Source organism: Capra hircus, chromosome 1 (genome assembly GCF_001704415.2).
Source record: "Capra hircus breed San Clemente chromosome 1, ASM170441v1, whole genome shotgun sequence".
Lineage (NCBI taxonomy): Eukaryota > Metazoa > Chordata > Mammalia > Artiodactyla > Bovidae > Capra > Capra hircus.
This window is the reverse complement of record NC_030808.1, coordinates 4,851,448-4,871,236: the sequence shown is the minus strand read 5'-3', so window position 1 is coordinate 4,871,236 and position 19,789 is coordinate 4,851,448. Positions and strand designations below refer to the sequence as shown.

Here is a 19,789-nt window from a genome sequence, read left to right as displayed (position 1 = left end):
CTGTGCCTACACCTAAGCTTCCAGGGCTAGACCCACCCACTCTCCTGGCTTTGATCTATGAGTTTCACTTACTTACAAAAAGAAATCTAAATCAGCAAATATATTTTCTTGTTTTTCAAATGTCTTGTCTACTAAGTACTCTAAATATTTCAATTTTCTCATTTTTCAACTAAATTGCATCTCAACTTCACTCTCCCCTTATTATTTACGTATTTTTCCTGGCTTCCTTCAGGATATCTTATTCGAAGACCGCTTTGATGTCCCCTTTCATCATCAGTTACGTTTTCTTATTTGAACTCACCTCAGAGATCTCATTTGGTAAATTCTTTGCTTATATGATAAATCCCCTATCCTATGAGGACATTTCCTTACAACTACATATCTCTAGCCTTATTAATTCTCATTTGACTAAGTAAAATTTTACTTTATTTTATAAAATTAAAATAGTTACTACATTACTGATCCGTCCTGTATGTTTAGGCTTATCCTCAAACAAACTGATAGAAGTAGAAAACTCTATATTTCCATGAGAAAGTTGCAGAGAAACTAGTCACCAGAAGAAACGTTTTCGTTTTGGATGAATGATGCTCAGAAACTGTTTCAGAAATAAATTTCACATGATGGAGTGAATCAAAACAGGAATGTCTAAAAGGGATGATTTTAGAGGCGGCCACTCTTATTTATTTCTTGGATTGCGTGTGTGCTAAGTTGCTCAGTTGCTTTAGTTTTTTCTGACCGTTTGAGACCCCATAGACTGTCCTCCACCAGGCTCCTCTGTCCATGTGATGCTCCAGACAAGAATATTGGAGTGGGTTGCTGTGTCCTCCTCCAGGGGATCTTCCTGACCCCGGGGACTGAACCTACAACTCTTATGTTCTTGCATTGGCAGTGGGTTCCTTACCAGTAGTGCCACCTGGGAAGCACAATTGATGGCTTAGGGAGGAGCAAAGAGGGAGGAAGAACAGTCTGTGAGTGAACAGTGGCTGGATGGGGCATGATAGGATTGCAACAGAGAGCAGGCTTTTAAAGAGCAGTTAAGAAAGGACTTCCCTGGTGGCTCAGATGGAAAAGCGTCTCCCTACAATGCAGGAGACTGGGGTTCGATCCCTGGGTTTGGAAGATCCTCTGAAGAAGGAAATGGCAACCCATTCCAGTACTCTTGCCTGGAAAATCCCATGGATGGACAAACGTGGTAGGCTACAGTCTATGGGATCGCAAAAGTCAGACATGACTGAACGACTTCACTTTCACTTTTCTTTCAAGAAAGGAGTACAGTTAATAAAGGAGCAGTACAGAAGAATGAACAGGCCAAGGTGATTTTGGACCCACACAGCAGCGAGCATCAGCTGGGAGAGAGCTCAGTTCCCTGACCAGGAGTCCTAATTGCTAGACCACAGAGTCCAGCAACTAAGGACAAAAACCCCAGTCCTCGCTCATGTTGACAAGAAAGAATTCTGATGAGGAGGTGGCAGGCAAAGAGAAAAATAAAATGTTTATTGGAAAAGCAGTGTGCAAGCGGAAAGACACACGGGTGAGCTCTGCAAGAGAGGTGTGTCTTTGGGAACCTCTTTGCAAGAGAGGTGTGCCTTTTATCCTTTATAAAGGGATAGTTTTTCTGAGTCTTTGTCTTCCCACAGGCCAGTTGTGTTCTCCACCACCACCCCTCACCAGCTAATCTGTCTCAGGACCTTCCCCTAGGTGTGCCTGGAAAAGATGGATTTCCATGCAAAGGCATCTGGGAGGAGAGAAGCAAGACTTATTATGGCCTGGCATGCCCTGAATTTTGATCCCCAAGGAGTCTGTATGCACAGGTATACTGTCTCCCTTGCCCCAAGGAGAGGGCCTATGTGATCTCTTGATCCTTTACTCAGGCAAGGTTTAGTCCCTCTCTATTCCTACATGATTACTCTCTTAATGTGTCCACAAGAGACAAAGCCTGGGTATTTATCCCTGCTTCTGTTGTTACTTCCATTTCAGAGAGCAAACAGGAGGCTGAATGTAAATTCCTAACCTGGAGCCCACTGATCTCCTGTCTCAGACAATGCAAACAGGAGGCCAGTTTTAAGGGTCAGGCCTGAAGCCCATTTTTCCTGCCACATGAAATGTAAGCAGGGGTGCACGCATGGATGCTAATTTGCTTCAGTTGTGTCCGACTCTGTGGGACGCTGTGGACTGTAGCCCTCCCGGTTCCTCTGTCCATGGGATTCTCCAGGCAAGAATACTAGAGTGGGTTGACATGCTCTCCTCCAGGGGCTCTTCCTGAAACTAAGTCTCTTACATCTCCTGCACTGGAAGGCAGGTTCTTTACCACGAATGCCACCTGGGAAGTCCCATAAACAGAAGGCTGGTTATAAATGTCTAACCTGGAGCCCGTCTGTTTCCTGCCTCAAAAGCAACCAACAGGGATGGTGGTAAGAGTAATAGTGGGATGTTGACCCTCTGTGCTAAATTGCTTCAGTTGAATCTGACTCTTTTCGATCCTATGGACTGTAGCCTGCCAGGCTCCTCTGTCCGTGGGCTTCTCTAGGCAAGAATACTGCAGTGGGTTGCCATTTCCTCCTCTAGGGGATCTTCCTGACTCAGGGCTCGAACTCAAATCTCTTATGTCTCCTGCATTGGCAGGCGGATTCTTTACCACTAGTGCCAACCGGGAAGACCCGTGACCAACATAATTAGAGGCTAGGGCTAAGGCAGGAAGGAGGAAAGAGTGGTCCATGTGTGCAACTCAGGAAGAGTACGGAAGCAGGATCAGTGGCAGGAGGCAGGCTGCGGCTGTGAGGCACAGAGGTTCTGACAATACCACTGGGAAGCAGGGGAAGACATTTCCCTGCATCTCTTACTCCATCCACCTCCCTGGCCTTTTACCAGAGTCTCCCCCCGGTTGAAACCAACCAGCAGCCAGAGAGCAAGGGTAACCAGCTGGGTAGGTCTAGAGAGTGGAGCATTTCATCACTGAGCATGGACTGGAGATTGGAGAGCTTCAGAACAACACTGAAAGTGGATAATTCCGTCCACTACAGATAGATGTAAATATATGCTTTTAGTGCCCCAATTAAAAATAGACATTTACAGACAGAGGTGTTGGCATGAACAATATAGCTGAGGAATCCTTCAAGGTCTAGAGTAGGCGTTCCGATCAGATGCCCTGGATTCCACAGACTCAACTTACCAGAATGGTGGTGACGATGAGTGTTCGGTTGGCAAGAGAATCGGTGATATTATTGGACCTGTCTTTGTTGCCGTCCGTCATGTTAAGCCCACTGTTGGAGTTCCAAATCCCAATCTACACAGAACACATCACATCAGAGGCTGCCGACTGTCAGCGATGGCGTTTATGCTAAAGAGAGGCCCCTTCTACGCCAGGAATGGGCACAAAAGCTCATAGTCTGGGAAGAGGACACCAGGGCACCATTACAGGGGAAGCTACTACATGTGGGAAAACAAGACAATGGAACAACTGCGTACGTGGAACAGAAAATCTGTGCTATATGGGGTGGAGGTAGGAGAGGTCTTTTTAATTTATTAAGTCCAATGTTCTTTTCTAAGTTAAGAATTAGTAAATGAGTATCAGATTTCCTTCCAATATGTGTTTGTTGAACACCGACTTATAAACCAGGGATTCTTCTGGGCATTGGAGGACGTAGCAAGGAACAAAAGAGACAAAGACATCTGCTCTGGTGGAGCTTACGTTAGGCTGATACAGATCTTGTGTTGCCAAAGTATTACCACCAGTGCCTTTAAAACTTATGACAAATGGGATGGAGGAGGTAGGATGGACACTGAAGGAGCTGGGCATCTAAAAGGGAAAGATAAATGGAACAATACGTGTGAATGGGCAGGAGACCAAGTTCTATAGGTCTGTCATTGCGGAACTAGTGCTGGGTGAGGGTGTCTTGTAGGCTCTGGTAGAACTCTGTCTGTACCTCCAATTGTGCCTCTGTTATGGACCTTCTTCTGTTATCATCTGTTTATCTGTCTTGTTTTTCCACTTGACCATGAATGCCTTTAGTGAAGGTATTACTTCTATTGCTTATTGATCTTTCTGTCACAGAACCAACCATTGTGATTGGCAGTCAGTGAAGCCTCCTGTTCTTTTAAGAAATGGTAACCCCAATTTCCTCCCATGGCCAGCTCATTCTTGGGTTATTAGAGTCTGTAGAAGTAGATTGGCTTGTTCTGCCTCTAGGGGCAATCTAGGAGCAGGGCCTTAGGGAACTGGCTCTTTGTCTGAAGTCTTCTGGAAGCATTTACTGACAGCCTAGTGAGGTGGAACGCAAACCTGGCTGCTGGGTGGCCTTGGACAAGATGCTAACCTTTCTGAGCTCTGGATCGCTACCTATAAAACAATTTATAGGGCTGTGGAGACCATCAAATGAGTAAATGCATGTGAAAGTATTAGTATATGTTAAGAGCTGCATGAATGTTAACAATAAAGGAATGTTCACAATAAAGGACATAAAAATGGTTGCTCCAGTAATTTCTTTAAGCTTGTCCTGTTATGAAAGAACTCGGAATCATTAGTGAAATCCCTTTTCTTTGACATTTATAAGCTGATAAAGGAGCTATGAAAAACAGGGGCAGTTTAGGAACACCAATACCTGGATGCGGTCTGCGATAGACAGGGTAGACCCAAGCTTGACCTCTAAATATACCCTTCCACTGGGAGGACATCTGGCTGGTTGGACAGTGTATGAGCTCTTCAGATGGACTCTTGTCCAGATTCTAACTTTGCAATTTACCAGCAGTGTGATCCTGGGGAAGTTAATTTCCCTACCAGTAAAATGGAGACAATAGAACTCTTCTGATGATTAAATTAAATTTCACCTGTAGGAATGTTAGGCTTCTTTCCTTTTCTGTTTGTTCAGTTATATTTACTGACCAAATGCAGCAGCTGAAAATTCATTTAGCTCAACAAATTTTCCTTTTAGAAATATAAATTCTTTGAGGTAGTTTCAAGGATTATTACAGATTTGTTCATTGATGTGAACTATTTCAATTTCACTGTCTTCTTTTTATACTTAATAAGGGCTAGTTGGATAGTGAAAAGGAGACAGGTCTAGGTAAATGGGGTTTGGGGGTAGTTTTTGCATTTGAAAGTATTTTGATCCTGTGTGCAGAGAGAGTACTAGAGGTAGGATCAAGCTGTAGGATAACACCTTTAATGACCATTCAGTCTTTCCAGGATCAAGTGTAATATCCATCACTTAGAATGCATGAAACATGTGCCTGCTGGTCAAAGAACCTTTACTTTTCTTTGTCTGGTTTTGAACTCAAGATAAAGGGAAAAATTTTTTTCTTCCCTCTCTTCTAAACTCCACCCCTCTTCTCACTTTTTGGGGGCAGGGACCCTTGCTTCCAGGAAATATATCTCAGACTAACTACAAAAGGGAGTCTATGAATTTTTAGCCAAAACTATGTTTTAGGTTGTAAACAGTTGAATTCTAACTCTACGAAGACTGTGTTTCATTTTGGCCCTTGCTGTGTTTTTCATTAAACCTTGACTTAGGCACTGGGGAGAGGGGAACCTAATTTTTAAATAAATATTGAAAGCTGGAGAAAATAACTGCATTTTAGCCAATTTGTTAAGTAGTGAAGTGTGTTCTCAGTAACTCTTATTTCTATTAAAGCCAAGTGTTTCAAAGATTTACACTAATATTTGAAATGGCAGGGCTGATTGGCCTTGCAACATTGTAGACAAATACATCCCACAGCTTAATATCTGGCTTTGTTTCTTTTACCAGCCTCATGAAAAAGTGTGGAAGATATGATATCATTGCTGCTGCATTTGTAACCTAATGAGTCCCAAAGTACCAATCAGTGTAGACTTTCCTCCATGAAATAAGAAAAAGAAGAATTTTTCCTACTGTTGGTGTATCAGAAGTGTCCTCAAATCTAGACTAAAAGAATATCAAGAAACAGTAAAGATCAAGCGATTCATGGGAAGTGGAGAGTTTACATATGAGGTTTGAATGACCTCAGCCTTATATTTTCAAACATTTTAATCAGCAAAGCAAGTAGAGTGTCTATGTTTGCATACAGGGGTATGTGTGTCTTTTAAACCAAAGTTGTCAACTGGCTTTACCTTTTATTTAACTGAAGTAAAATAACACATTAACAAATGTCTCTTTCTGAAAAAGCAAGCTCCCATGATTCATCCATGCTGGGAGGTTGTTGTTCAGTCACTAAGTACTGGTGGGAGGGCTACAGTTAACCAGGTGCCAAGATATTTAGCATTTCAGTCCTGTCCTCTGACCCTGGAAGATTGCCTCTAGGAAGCAGAACCTTAGTTTTCAAACTGTACAGCAAAAGTGGTCAGCAGTAATTTCCCAGTGAGAAGCAGTGGAAGGTGGATCAATTCCTTGTGGGGAGGAATACTCAAAAACTAAATAGTCTGGTCCTGTCTTCTCTCACTTTGTAAACTGGCATGAGGGAGCAGTCATTTATCATCTAGGACAACAAAGGAAAGTATTTGAAAATGAGGACTTAAATGCAATTAGGCAAGTCCTTTTTAAAAAAGGTAGTGTGACAAAGGGATGCTCAGAAAGTGACTAAGACCCATCTCTCAAACCTGGTGTGTGATTCACGTAAACTCAAAATTCAAAACTGCTGAGTGGCATAATCAAGTATCTAGGGGAAAGAGGTGACTCTGTTTCCTATATGATGAGTTTTATAAACATATATTTTAGTGATGAGCTTTGTAAAGACCGCCAGATCCTTTCCTTGGAAAGAACTTCAGGCAGACTGTTCTCGACTGAAAAGCATCAGTATGTAGAGAAGAGCTTTTGGAATTAGAATGCAATGAGGGTGAATCCTTCTGCTGTAAGGTGGAATCTTGTAGGGAGAAGACAGTGTGTTGGTTGGGTCTCAGCAGGTCTCTGTGCTAGCGCTCAGATTACTACAAATTGTTGATGAGCAGTCATAACACAAAACAGCACACCACAGTATATACAGCTTGCAACGTGGCAACAATGGGTCAGCAGAAGGAAGAGGCACAGAGGCATGGAGGAAAGCCAAGAAGTGCATCCTTGGGAAGTGGGGGAGATTATTGCAGTTTAGTGACAAATAAAGGACATTCCCCTCCCCTGAGAATAATTTCAGGACTTGAATTTCATTCCCGAGGATATTTGGTTTGAATTAATTCAACATTGCAGGAAATGCCTGGAGTCTCAAGCTGGATTAGTGCAATAAGCTTTTTTTCTGGGTACTGGTTAGGTTCATGTATGTATTAGCATAGAGGAGATGGGATTGTCTTTCTTGTGCCTTTGGTAGCCTGCTTCATCAAAATTTAAAACAAGGTTATTAAATCTGTGCTTATTTAAACTTAAAAGCAGGACATTTTGGAGCTCATCTGAGTATGCTCCAAAAGGGAGACAAGGCTTCTGACTACAGGGAGAAACTGTTTACACTTTCTGTGACTTAACTCATAATTCAAAAGATGAAAGTGAACCTGACAAAACCATTCAAGTTGAACAACCTGGAGTAATTTAAGGTCCATATGTCAATCAGCAGGTAGTTTAGCAAGTGGTTTGAGGGAGATAGATTGAAAGACAATGTTTGCATATTGCTGGGACGTTTTCCTGATCAGAATGTTTGTAATGTCTCACTTTTGCATCTATAATAAATCTGTGCACATTCATTGACAACATAATACTGTACAATAAGCTGTGAAATAGTAGGTGTTATGATTTATAAGACAATCTCATTTCCTTTTCAAAATCTCTAATGTTTTTGTCCTCTGATAACTGTGGTTCTAAAGCAAATTATGAAACAATATGTTCTAACAAGGTTTTGTTTTTCTGCATAAAATGAAGATGGTATGTAATACAAGGGAATTTCTGAAAACGGTTCATATATTTTGTGGTGGTGACATTGAAGGAGATATCCCGGCCCCTTTGGAGCCTTAGCCTGTCTGACTAGTCTGATGGATCAAATCTATTGTATTTTTTCCCCCTTAGGGAAAAAAATATTTAGAGTCAAGAAAGAATATAAATGGACCAATGTCTGCTTCTGTTGCAGCTTACCTGCTTTTAGTCCTAACAGGCACTGGTCCTACCCAGGAGAAACAAAAATAATCTAGAGGGAAATATTTAATCCATCATTATTCAATCCATCTCAAGTCTGTTTCAATTCCCAGGCAATGTTGTTGAGAGGCAACATATTCAATAAGCCATGTTCTCCCTTCACGTGGAATTTCGCCTCTAAACTGCAATTAGAGAGCTACTGGTCTGACAAAACTGGAAGGATGCAGGCTTTTCCTTTGGTATTTCCCACCCCACTCCCAGATTTCCTGCAGGTTTTCTCCATGTACAAACCTTCTTCCACACTTTATATAAGTGTTTAGACACTTCGCCAGCAGCCTTGGTTTTCAGAGGGGAAAAATAAAAATAGCGCTTAATTAAAATGGAGCATGGAAGCCAAAAGGCATCATGGTACGTGAGTGCTAACAGATACAACCCCCTCCCATTGTTTGGAATCTTGAATGTTCATTCAACAGAAAGCCTGAGAATAGGTACAGTAAAGACATGGACCAAGTACTTGAATCCTACAGACGTTACTTCTCCTTGGTGGTGGAACCTGATTTTCCCTTTTGCTTTTGCATGACAAAAAAAAAAGCAAAATTCTTTCGAATATGCACATCTATGCTGCAGAGCTTAAGGTCTTCATCATTCCTGTTAAAGTCATTTATAACCAGATTAGTCAATCAAGCAACACACACACACACACACACATAAACACACACACACACACACACCACACACACACACAATTATTCCTTAGTGAGAACAAAGTGTGCTTATTATTCTTTGCCTAGGTGCTTCTTGGCATTAGAAACTTGAGTGAAAGTGAGAAAATAGGCTTTTTTTAAAAAACAGTTTTCCTTATGGATCCCACAAGAGGCTGACATGAAATGATTGGGCATTTCCTTCCTTGCCAACTGAGAGCGATAGGATGGCTTCCCTCACTGCCTTAAGGCTCAGTCAGCCTTCTCAGGGACTGAGCCCAAGTCACCTGAAGAAAGAAAAGTTATTGCAAACAATGAAGAGTTGAGAAACAAATTGAGAAAACACTTTCATCTAATTCGATTTTGCCTTTGTTAGAAAAATGCCACTATAATGTGCACAATATTGCCGCATATACATAGCTGGGAGAGCATAACAATAGCTCCATCTATTTCATCACAAGCCTGAGCCAAAAAGATGTTTCCTTAACAGACTTTCTTCCTCCCGCAGTTCAGTCTGTCAGTGCAGTGGAGAGGGAGGCAGAAAAGCATGTACAGAGAAGCAGACATTTTCTTTTAAAAAGAACCCTTATCGCCTTTAAGTCTGCAACAAGTATGATTTTCTTTCCTTTTGTTCCCTGCAGCCCAACGTCCACATTCCATTACAGAAGTTAGGTGGGTGCCTTGTGCTCTGTCAGAGTGCGTTAAACTAACAGAGGAGGGAATCAGAGTGAAGAAATGAGAGAGAGAGAGGCAGAGAGGAACAGTGAGAGGGGCAAAGAGAGGCAGAGAGAGGAAGAGGCAGAGACACATACGGAGAGAAAGAGACAGAGGAAGAGAAGAGATGAAAAACAGGGCATTTTTGCAAGGGGAAATTTGCATGACTAATATGGATTCTCAAAGTTGTGGACTCATTATCTTCACGCTCTTCAACACTAGAGACTACCTTTCACATTCAGCCTAATTCATCTTTCTTTGTTTTAAGTAAGCTATTTGGCAGTGGGGCAAATGTGTCTCAGCGGCTTCCCTGGTGACTCAGACGGTAAAGAGTCTCCCTACAATGCAGGAGACCTGGGTTCAATCCCTGGATTGGGAAGATCCCCTGGAGGAGGAAACGGCAACTCACTCCAGTATTCTTGCCTGGAGAATTCCATGCAAGGAGGAGCCTGATGGGCTACAGTCCATGGGATCACAAAGAGTCAGACATGACTGAGGGACTTCCTTTTTTATTTTTTTTCAAATGTGTCTTGGTTAACAAAAGCAACAAAATAGAAATGGAAACCTTATCTCATTTTAAAAAATCACCCCCAAAGTAAAATATTGTTCCCAGAGATGTTTTTTTACATTAAGCATAAATTTTTGTCCACTAAAAGTGAAAAAAAAAAAAAAAGAAAAGAAAAACAACACTGGATTATAGAGTTTAGGTGTTCAGACAATTGTTTGGGGGGTGGAGGGTGGGGAGGTTCAAGATCTTTTATCCTTAAGGTTCTAAAAGTTAACATCTTCACTATAAGTGTTAATTATCCCAATATATAGTGAGTTCACAATATATATTGTGAATACTAAATTGGTGTAATAAAGAGAAGGCAAATTATTTTATTATTATTATTTTTTAAATATTTGTATTATTATTATTTCATCTTTTAGCTATGCTGTGTGGCATGTGGGATCTTAGTTCCTTGACCAGGGATTGAACCCTTGTCCCTGCTTGTGAGTGCAGAGTCAACCACTGGACCACCAGTGAAGTCCTTATTATTATTATTATTAATCAATTAAATAGCTTCCATTTGCATTGCCCTAAATAGTAACTTGAAACATTGAGAGGTTGAGAGTTACAACTATAATAATCCTAAAATCAAAATCAACATTAAAATACATTGTTAAAGCAAATTTCCCCATAAAATTAAGGATGTAAAGTTAGTTTGCTTCAGTAAGCCTTTTACATTCTGCTTCATTCTGTCCTCTGTCACCCATCTCAAAATGGAGTACAAATAAAATTCAGTTTTGACCCTTGGGTGTCATTCCAAAGATAAATCATTGACAGCTTCTGATTCTCCAAGTCTGAACTCAATTTCTTAGAACCTGTGAAATAAGGGGCTAATGATCCCCACCCCTAGCGTTGTATGTAATAACAGCATCATGTTTGTAAATATGCCAAGCACTATGTAGCCATTAGCATTGCATTGATAACACATACAATTTAAGAATCTAGTACATCAACATCAATTTGCAAATCAGAGAGAGTGAGCTAGAAAACTGGACATAAATGAATAGCCTGGGAAAATAGCTTCATCATTCCCATACTTGTTGGTCAAGTAAAATGCATGAGAGGTGTTCCTTTGTAATTTCCAAATTTATCATCAAGGAGGTTACCTTTTCAGTTCCTTCCTCTTTGAGACTAATAATGTCCAGGTCAAAATCCTTCCTCAAGCCATCGGTTTTATTGAAGGTGATACGCCCAGTCAAGCCATCCCACTGAGCCTATGGACAAAAGGAACATGGCGTTACTGTTTAACACTTATAATCCTTAACACTGTCAAAGTTGTAATACCTCAAATTAATCACAGTATCCAATTGCTCAGTTTCATCATGGTGTTATAAACCATTGTGTTAGTTCAGTAACTTGATAGCGGAACACTTCACTATTATATTAGCACACACTTCTTTCTTCAGTTCTAACATCTTCACATCAGTCAAATCTGTAACAGTGGCCCTTCAGATGGGAGAGTATAGGAAGACTGACTGTATGGTCTTCCCATGGACTAAACAAAGTCTGGGAAGCCACAACATTTGGTTTTCCAAGGTCAATCCAAATCCATTTCAAGGGACTGCCCAGGTGAAGTAAAGCCCCTTTCTGTTTTTCAAGAAAAGGATATAATTCATTGACCAAGGGTTTTTTTTGTTTTTTGTTTTTTTTTTTGAGCAAATAAAAGCTGAGGAATTTGGTCACCACTAGTCCTGCCTTACAAGATATACTAAAGGGAGTAATTTAAGTGGAGAAAAAAGAATACTAAATAACACAAAAACACAAAAAAGATGGATGCTAGCTGAATCTATGTGGTAATCAGTTCATTATATATGTGAATCAAACCATTATGCTCTTCATCTTAGACTTTTACAGTGATTGTTTAGTCGCTAAGTCGTGTCTGAGTCTTTTGTGATCTCTTGGACTGCAGCCCACCAGGCTTCTCTGTCCATGAGATTTCCAAGGCAAGAATACTGGAGTAGGTTGCCATTTTCTTCTCCAGGGGATCTTTCTGACCTGGGATAGAACCTGAGTCTCCTGTGTTGGCAGGTGGAATTTTTACCACTAATCCACCTGGAAAGCCCAGATCTGTACAGTGAAGTATGTTACTTATTTCTCAGAAAACTGGGGCGGGGGTGGGGAAAGGTACATGAGAGAGGTACACAAGAAGAAGGCAGCCATCTGCAAGCCAGAAAGAGAGCTTTCATCTAGAACCCAACCCTTCTGCCTCCCTGATCTTAGACTTCCAGCCTCCGGAACTGTGAGAAATAAATGCCATTTAAAGAAAAATACTTCATTTAATTACATATGCAATTTTTTGTTTGTTTGTTTGTTTATATAAGGTAACAATGGCAGATTCCAGAGACTGGGGCATGGGCATCTTTTGGGAGAGCCACTTTTCAGCCTACTACATATATCAACATCATTTGAGGAATTAAAAATCACAGTAGTTTAGGACTTGCCTGGTAGTCCGGTGGTTAGGAATCTGCCTTCCAATGCAGGAGATACAGGTTTGGTCCCTGGTCAGGGACCTAAGATCCCACATGCCATGGTGCAGCTAAGCCTGCATGCTACAGTTACTGGATACCCTTGCCCTAGGGCCTGAGTTCCGCAACTAGAGAAGCCCACGCACTGCAATGAAGACCCAGTGCAGCCAAACAGAATAAAATAAAACAGATAAAACACAGTAGTCTGCTCTTCAGAGAACTCACAATGGAGATCTTAGGTCGTTTCATGTAATAAGGCCGCAGAGGTTGTGAGGTTCAATCATTAGGTTATTCGTGATAACCTTGCCTAATTTGAGTTTACTTACAAATGAGGATAAAGAACTCAGTCCTTTGTATGCATTTAGCTATTTTCCCTCTCCCGACTTTACCAAATTCATTAGATATATGTAAGATGTGAAAAAGATCCTGAGAGCTATACTATATCCATAGAGTTCATGCCATGTGTGTCTCTTGAATATATTTACCCATTTGACCAAGAGGCAGAAGCAATGCAGTGGAAAGAGTATGGGTTTATCGCAGAGCTGGTTTTAAATCTCTGAAGTATGACTTCAAGCAAGTTACTTAATCTAAACCTGGGTTATCTCAGGGTTAAGTGTTAATCCATACAGGATTTTTGAGAGATTTACATGGACCTGCCTCTTGAGAAACCTATATGCAGTTCAGGAAGCAACAGTTAGAACTGGACATGGAACAAAAAACTGGTTCCAAATAGGAAAAGAAGTACGTCAAGGCTGTATATTGTCACTCTGCTTATTTAACTTGTATGCAGAGAACATCATGAGAAACGCTGGACTAGAAGAAGCACAAGCTGGAATCAAGATTGCTGGGAGAAATATCAATAATCTCAGATATGCAGATGACACCACCCTTATGGCAGAGAGTGAAGAGGAACTAAAAAGCCTCTTGATGAAAATGAAAGAGGAGAGTGAAAAAGTTGGCTTAAAGCTCAACATTCAGAAAATGAAGATCATGGCAACCGGTCCCATCACTTCATGGCAAATGGATGGGGAAACAGTGGAAACAGTGTCAGACTTTATTTTTGGGGGCTCCAAAATCACTGCAGATGGTGATTGCAGCCATGAAATTAAAAGGCGCTTACTCCTTGGAAGGAAAGTTATGACCAACCTAGATAGGATATTCAAAAGCAGACATTACTTTGCCAACAAAGGTCTGCCTAGTCAAGGCTATGGTTTTTCCAGTGGTCATGTATGGATGTGAGAGTTGGACTGTGAAGAAAGCTGAGCACCAAAGAATTGATGCTTTTGAGCTGTGTTGTTGGAGAAGACTCTTGAGAGTCCCTTGGACTGCAAGGAGATCAGTCCTGGGTGTTCACTGGAAGGACTGATGTTGAAGCTGAAATTCCAATACTTTGGCCACCTGGTGAGAAGAGCTGACTCACTGGAAAAGACCCTGATGCTGGGAGGGATTGAGGGCAGGAGAAGAAGGGGACGACAGAGGATGAGATGGCTGGATGGCATCACCGACTCGATGAACATGAGCTTGAGTGAACTCCGAGAGTTGGTGATGGTCAGGGAGGCCTGGCGTCCTGCAGTCCATGGGGTCGCAAAGAGTCGGACATGACTGAGCAACTGAACTGAACTGAACTGAATATAATTCTTACCACATTGAAAGCATTCAGCGTTTTAATGGAGATTATTTTTACAGCCATCTCTTATTTTTCTTCCCCACATTCAAAGCTCTAGACTTTGGCGTTCGTCACTGTTAATGTCAGTACTCACAGGTGTAGTCTTTTCTGGTTTCGTCTGTATTTTGTTTTACAAATTAACATCAAATTCATTGTTCTGAAATATTTTTTCCTATTTATGCAATTTCTCTCAACACATAAAGTGTATAATAAATTAATGTCACCTATAAATGACTCTAACCTTGACTTTAAACTTGTAGTTACGATGCTTAATTTTATGGGTCAACTTGATTGGGTCATAGTATGCTGTATCTGGTTAAACATCATCTCCAGGTGTGTCTGTGAGGCTCTTTCCATTTGAATCAATAGAGCATTAGGTCATTATCTAACCCATTGAGGGCCTGAATAGAACAAGGAACAAACAATCTTTCTGACTATTGGGACTGGGGCTTCCATCATTGGTGTTTCTGGTTTTCATCTTCTTGGTGACAAGAAGCATCAGGAAAGAGACCACCTAGTAGTTTATAGTTTAGTAGGAATAAGCACATTAATGTATTTCAATGAAACACCGTGTGAGGATAAAAAATTTGCACATAGTAACTGAAGAAAGAAGTATGGATCCTACTTAATCCAACTGGAAGGAAAAAAAAAAGGGGGCAGGGAAACGTACTTTGAGGAAAGAAGGCCTGAACTCTGAAAAGATGAGAAGTGTGCTATGCTGTGCTGTGTTAAGTCGTTCAGTTGTGTCTGACTCTTTGCGACCCCATGGACTGTAGCCCGCCAGGCTCCTCTGTCCATGGAATTCTCCAGGTAAGAATACTGGAGTGGGTTGCCATTTCTTACTCCAGGAGATCTTTCCAATCCAGGGATCAAACCCAGTTCTCCTGCATTGCAGGCAGATTCTTTACCAACTGATCCACCTGGGAAGAGCTTGATGAGAAGTTACTTGACCAAAGATTCACAGCCTGAGTAAAATCTGAAACACAAAACAAGTTGTATCTGCGATGGATCCATCGTGGGAGATAAGGAATGATGAGAAATGAGCCTGGGAAGGAAAGTAGGGTCCTGTTTGTAAAGGTGTTGCGAGTCACACTCATTGGCACCACAGACATTTGGGAATCACTGGAGTGTTTCAAGCCTACGAGTGTCATGCGCAGGTGTCCATTACAGCAAGACATTTTGGCAGAACTGAAGGAGAATGGCTCAAGACTGTGAGCAGAAGGCTGGTTAGTGGGTCATTCTCACAGAACAAAATTTACGGAAATGTATTCTCATTTCTATGTATGAACACAGGGACAGCACAGTTCCTTCATTTCCCTGTCTCAACAACTTGAACACCATGAATACCATCAAGTATTAATAGAAGGAGTTCTATAGCAGATAGATAGAGTTTCTTAAGATAATGTTGCTACTCAAGTTTTACCTAAAGAATATGCTATGGAATCAATTTGTCCAGAACCAACACAGCACAAAACGTATTTTCTGGCTATCATTCAGATGGAATGGATATCATGAAGAAGTATACTTTATCACCTGATAATGCTGGAAGATAAATTAATGTCAGGAAATGATGTGTGGACAGGAAAAGCCTACACCTCTCATCTAAGCTGCTTATATGGACAAACTAGATGTGAGTTAAAGTGCTATGACACATACAGAAAAATCCTTTTTCTTTTTTTTTTCCGATAATAGAACTTGGCCTTCAGAGTTCATCGCCAAGAGAGACCATAATGCCAAACATTAGCTCCTACTTTAAAAAAGTGATGGTGTATTTTTATGGTCAATACTAGCACCTGTTGTCAAACTCTCTGAGATATAGGTAATCTCATTCTCTGCATTAGGACAAACACATCAATATGGAAGACAAGTAGGGAGCCTCCTCTTGTATGTACTTAGACACACCTCCTGATTTTGTAATTTCTCTTTTCTCTTCATCATATCCCAATCCTACTTTTTGTACTCAGGTCACTCCCCTATATTTTGCAAGTCAAAGGCTGGCTTCATAGATTAATAGGTTAACTGAGAGTTGCTAAATAAGCTATTGCATTAGGGTTATAGCAGCTGTGTGAGAGTAGAGAGCAATTTGTCTATGACTTTGGTTCAGTGCAAATCTCTACTGTGTTAAGGGTTTGGACTAAGTCAGTTTTCAAACCCCTTCTTCATGCTTCTAAAAACATGTATTTCCAACCTTCCTCCTGATATGTTTGGAAGGATGTAGTTATCACCATTAAGTTCTGTAGGATTTTCAGAAAGCTTTTTCCTAGAGGCAGCTTTTCCTTCATGGGGGTCATGCTGTGAGTCAATTTGATACATTGTCCAGAGTTTATGGAGCTTTCTGAAAATGTACAGAAATTGGTAGCACTTATATCTTGACGTAGCATATAGTTCATAGCAAGGTCTTAAAACCCAGTTCAGAAATCCAATTTTATTTCCACTAAGTGTGTCTATTGTGTCCTTTTGTTTGGATTCTGTGGTGCTGGTTATATTCTTGAATTTTGTGTTCCAATCAGTGGTGCAGAGTAATTCCCACTTCTCATTTCTCTTCCCTGCTCATCCAAGTGGTAAAAAGTCCTCTTTTCATGCTCTAACAATGCTTCCTTTCCAGCCTCAATATCTATAAAGACACCCTGCCTAGTCCTTTATTGAAGTGAAATATCTTTTGACCTTCAAAGTCCAGTTTCCCTAACTGCCACAATTACCTGTGTGCTTCTGCTTCCCGTCCCTAGATGAATATTTCTTATATATTCTTTTTTTGTTGTTTTTCAAACTAATTGTGGATAAGCATTTACTGAAACACCAATGCATTATTGATCAGGGTGAATAGACGATGACTTTGATGAATAAGATCCATGAGGAATCCATTTTCTGAGACAAGCCTGAAGCATATGCAATTTAGATAATGATATATAATTATATTAGTCATAATTACAATTTGCTTGCCTTATGTAGAAGCATTTGTACAGAAGACAATTATAGTATACTTAGCTGAAAACAATACTTAAACTATTGTCCCTATTTTAGGAAATCACTTTAATTTCTACTCTGCTTTAGACCTCTTGATAACAACTGCTGATAGCAAGTGAGTCAAATGTTGTGACTTTCTTTCCTCTTATAAGGTATGTTATTTGATGGTCAAGAGACAAAAATCAAGACATGAAAGAAGAAAAATGAAAGTTTTTCATTATTTTCAAACATTTCCATTAATGCTTTTTCATTTGTATGCTCTTTCTCAAGATGATATACATTGTCCAAGTAAAGTAAAATTTTAGTATTGAGGAAGAAAGTGGCCAGCATTTAACTCTTATAAGAGTCAATTTTTAACTTCACTTAGTTAAAATGATTTCTTTCATTTTTTTTTTTCCTAAAGGGGACTTAAACATGCAAAAGAACATAAAGCCCCCATTCCTAGAACTAGAATATTCCCTGACACATCCTGACACAATTTTCTCATTTTGTATATGGAGTAAATAGTTTCCTATTGAAAGACATGTAATTTTTTTTTTTGAGAACTGGATAGAATGTGCTTTTCTCTGTTATGATTTTTTTTTCCCTTTCTGTTTCTTTTCTTCTGATTCTGTTTTGATTCTGATTTTTGCTCAAGTATATCAGACTGAAAATATCATGCCTAACACATAGCTTGAGCTATGTATCTTCCAAAGCTGGCTGTAAAGACCAGCAGATCCACGTCTGGTTGCAGACCATGAGCTGTCTCTGCAACGCTATTTCTGGTGCATAGTTAGGGGAGCTCTTTGTGGCCCAGAAGCACCTGGTTTGGGCCATGACCAGGTCTAGGGATCAGTGGGTATTTTAAGAATATAGGCAAGCACTTTGCGTGTTTTTCCAGTAGTCACATACAGATGTGAGAGTTGGACCATGAAGAAGGCTAAGCACCAAATAATTGATGCTTTTGAATTATGGTACTGGAGAAGACTTTTGAGACTCCCTTGGACAGCAATGAAATCAAACCAGTCAATCCTAAAGGAAATCAACCCTGAATATTCATTGGAAGGACTGATGCTGAAGCTCTAATACTTTGGCCACCTGATGCAAAGAGTGATGCTGGGACAGACTGAGGGCAGGAGGGGAAGGGGTGATAGAGGATGAGCTGCTTCAATAATATCAGCAACTCAATGGACATGAGTTTGAGCAAACTCTGGGAGATAGTGAAGGGAGGTAAGCCTGGCATGCTTTGTGATATAATACTTTAAGCAAAATTTCCAAGTTCCTCTCTTAAATTTAAGACCTTGAACTAATGTTAAATCAAATTAATTAATGGATAATTTCTAGAAATCTAGATAATTTCTAATAAGATAATATAGACACATAGTCACCATTTTGTGTGTATGCACATATATGCATATATACCATTATTGTTATTTTTCTATGTTATAAAAATGTTGTACCTTTGGGTCATGCTAATGAATATGTTTATATTTACTATGTTGAAAAAGTGTTTAAAAGATGTATGTGGTCCTAGGGCATTGCTTATATATATAAAGTAATGGAGTATCCTTTTGTTTATAAGGTAAAGAGAAAATATGTATCAAATTATGAGAAAGTATAATGAACAGAAAAATATCAGTGTAGCTAGTAGAGAAGGTTTGAAGGAACTCTTATTTGCACTGAAGCGTAATACTTGCACATAATGAGTCTGGGGAAGAAAGCCAAGAAATGTGTCAAAAATTTGGCAGTTTGCTCAGTTTTTACTAAGTTTCTTAATAAGATACTTATTTTATTATTTTTTTGGCTATGTGCACAGCATGAGGGATCTTAGTTCCCCTCTGCAGGGATTGAACCTGGGCCCTGGCAGTCAACGTGCCAAACCTTAGCCATTGGACCACCCGGGAATTCCCAGGGGACATATTTTAATTTTCTGAGTACTTTTATGCCAAATGCTATATGAATGTTAAGAGTTTTATTTTAAAATGACAGTTGGTCTCAGAGTACTTAATCTGCTCTTAAAAGAAGAGATAAAAGTTCATAATTTACCCCCTGTGTAATCTGCTCATCTGTTCTCATCATCAACAAGTGGTTTCTGCCTTATTCTCATGTTTGTCTGAAGACTTTGCTGGATGCTATAGGCTGATACCTGGATCTTTTTCAAAGAATAGCATTGTCAGAACGTCATGGAAAAATGGCACCTGATACTCTTACCTGTTGGTATTTTAGGAAGCAGGGCCATTGGTACAGGCTTTAGAGTTTAAAGTGATATCATTTAGCCAACTGTGAATGTAGCAGGGACTTCCAGGACTCCTTTTAGTAAGTCTGGAATAGAAGACCTTATGAATGCAGAATGCTGACCCAACATCTGGATATATAAGACATAAAGAGGATTAAATGAATAGTGGGTGTAAATCTAACTGAGATTATTTGATTTTGAGTGTTGCCAATATGTTTTTAAATGCTCTATTAAGGGAGGAAGGTATATCCTTTATCTTTAACCTTCAATGTAATCACCTATAAATGACACATTCTTTATATGGTAATTTATTTCCCCTTACTCCTCAGAATTCAGTGTCAACTCACTAGTTTTTATGGTAATGCGATTATTTGCATAAGATCAATAAACATCTGTCCTCTGTTTTTACCAGGACAGAGGTTGACAAACTGGTTCTATAAGTAAGTTCCTGCCAAGGTTGCCACACCTGAGAACAAATCTCAATTAATTAGGT

General features: G+C 40.1%; 1 protein-coding gene across 7 annotated transcripts in view; it reads right to left on the bottom strand.

The window, feature by feature from the left end:
- GRIK1 (glutamate ionotropic receptor kainate type subunit 1) overlaps window positions 1-19,789 on the bottom strand; it is a 464,784-nt gene that overhangs the window by 55,958 nt on the left and 389,037 nt on the right. For 4 of the 7 annotated variants that reach the window (XM_018049047.1, XM_018048953.1, XM_018049065.1 and 1 more), the window contains 3 exons: window positions 11,093-11,200; window positions 8,313-8,357; window positions 3,170-3,283 (listed from right to left, as the gene is read on the bottom strand). In XM_018049047.1, the coding sequence (XP_017904536.1) occupies window positions 3,170-3,283; window positions 8,313-8,357; window positions 11,093-11,200 (267 nt within the window). The remainder of the gene's footprint in view (window positions 1-3,169; window positions 3,284-8,312; window positions 8,358-11,092; window positions 11,201-19,789) is intronic. The other 3 variants (XM_018049094.1, XM_018049035.1, XM_018049107.1) reach the window with 1 other exon arrangement.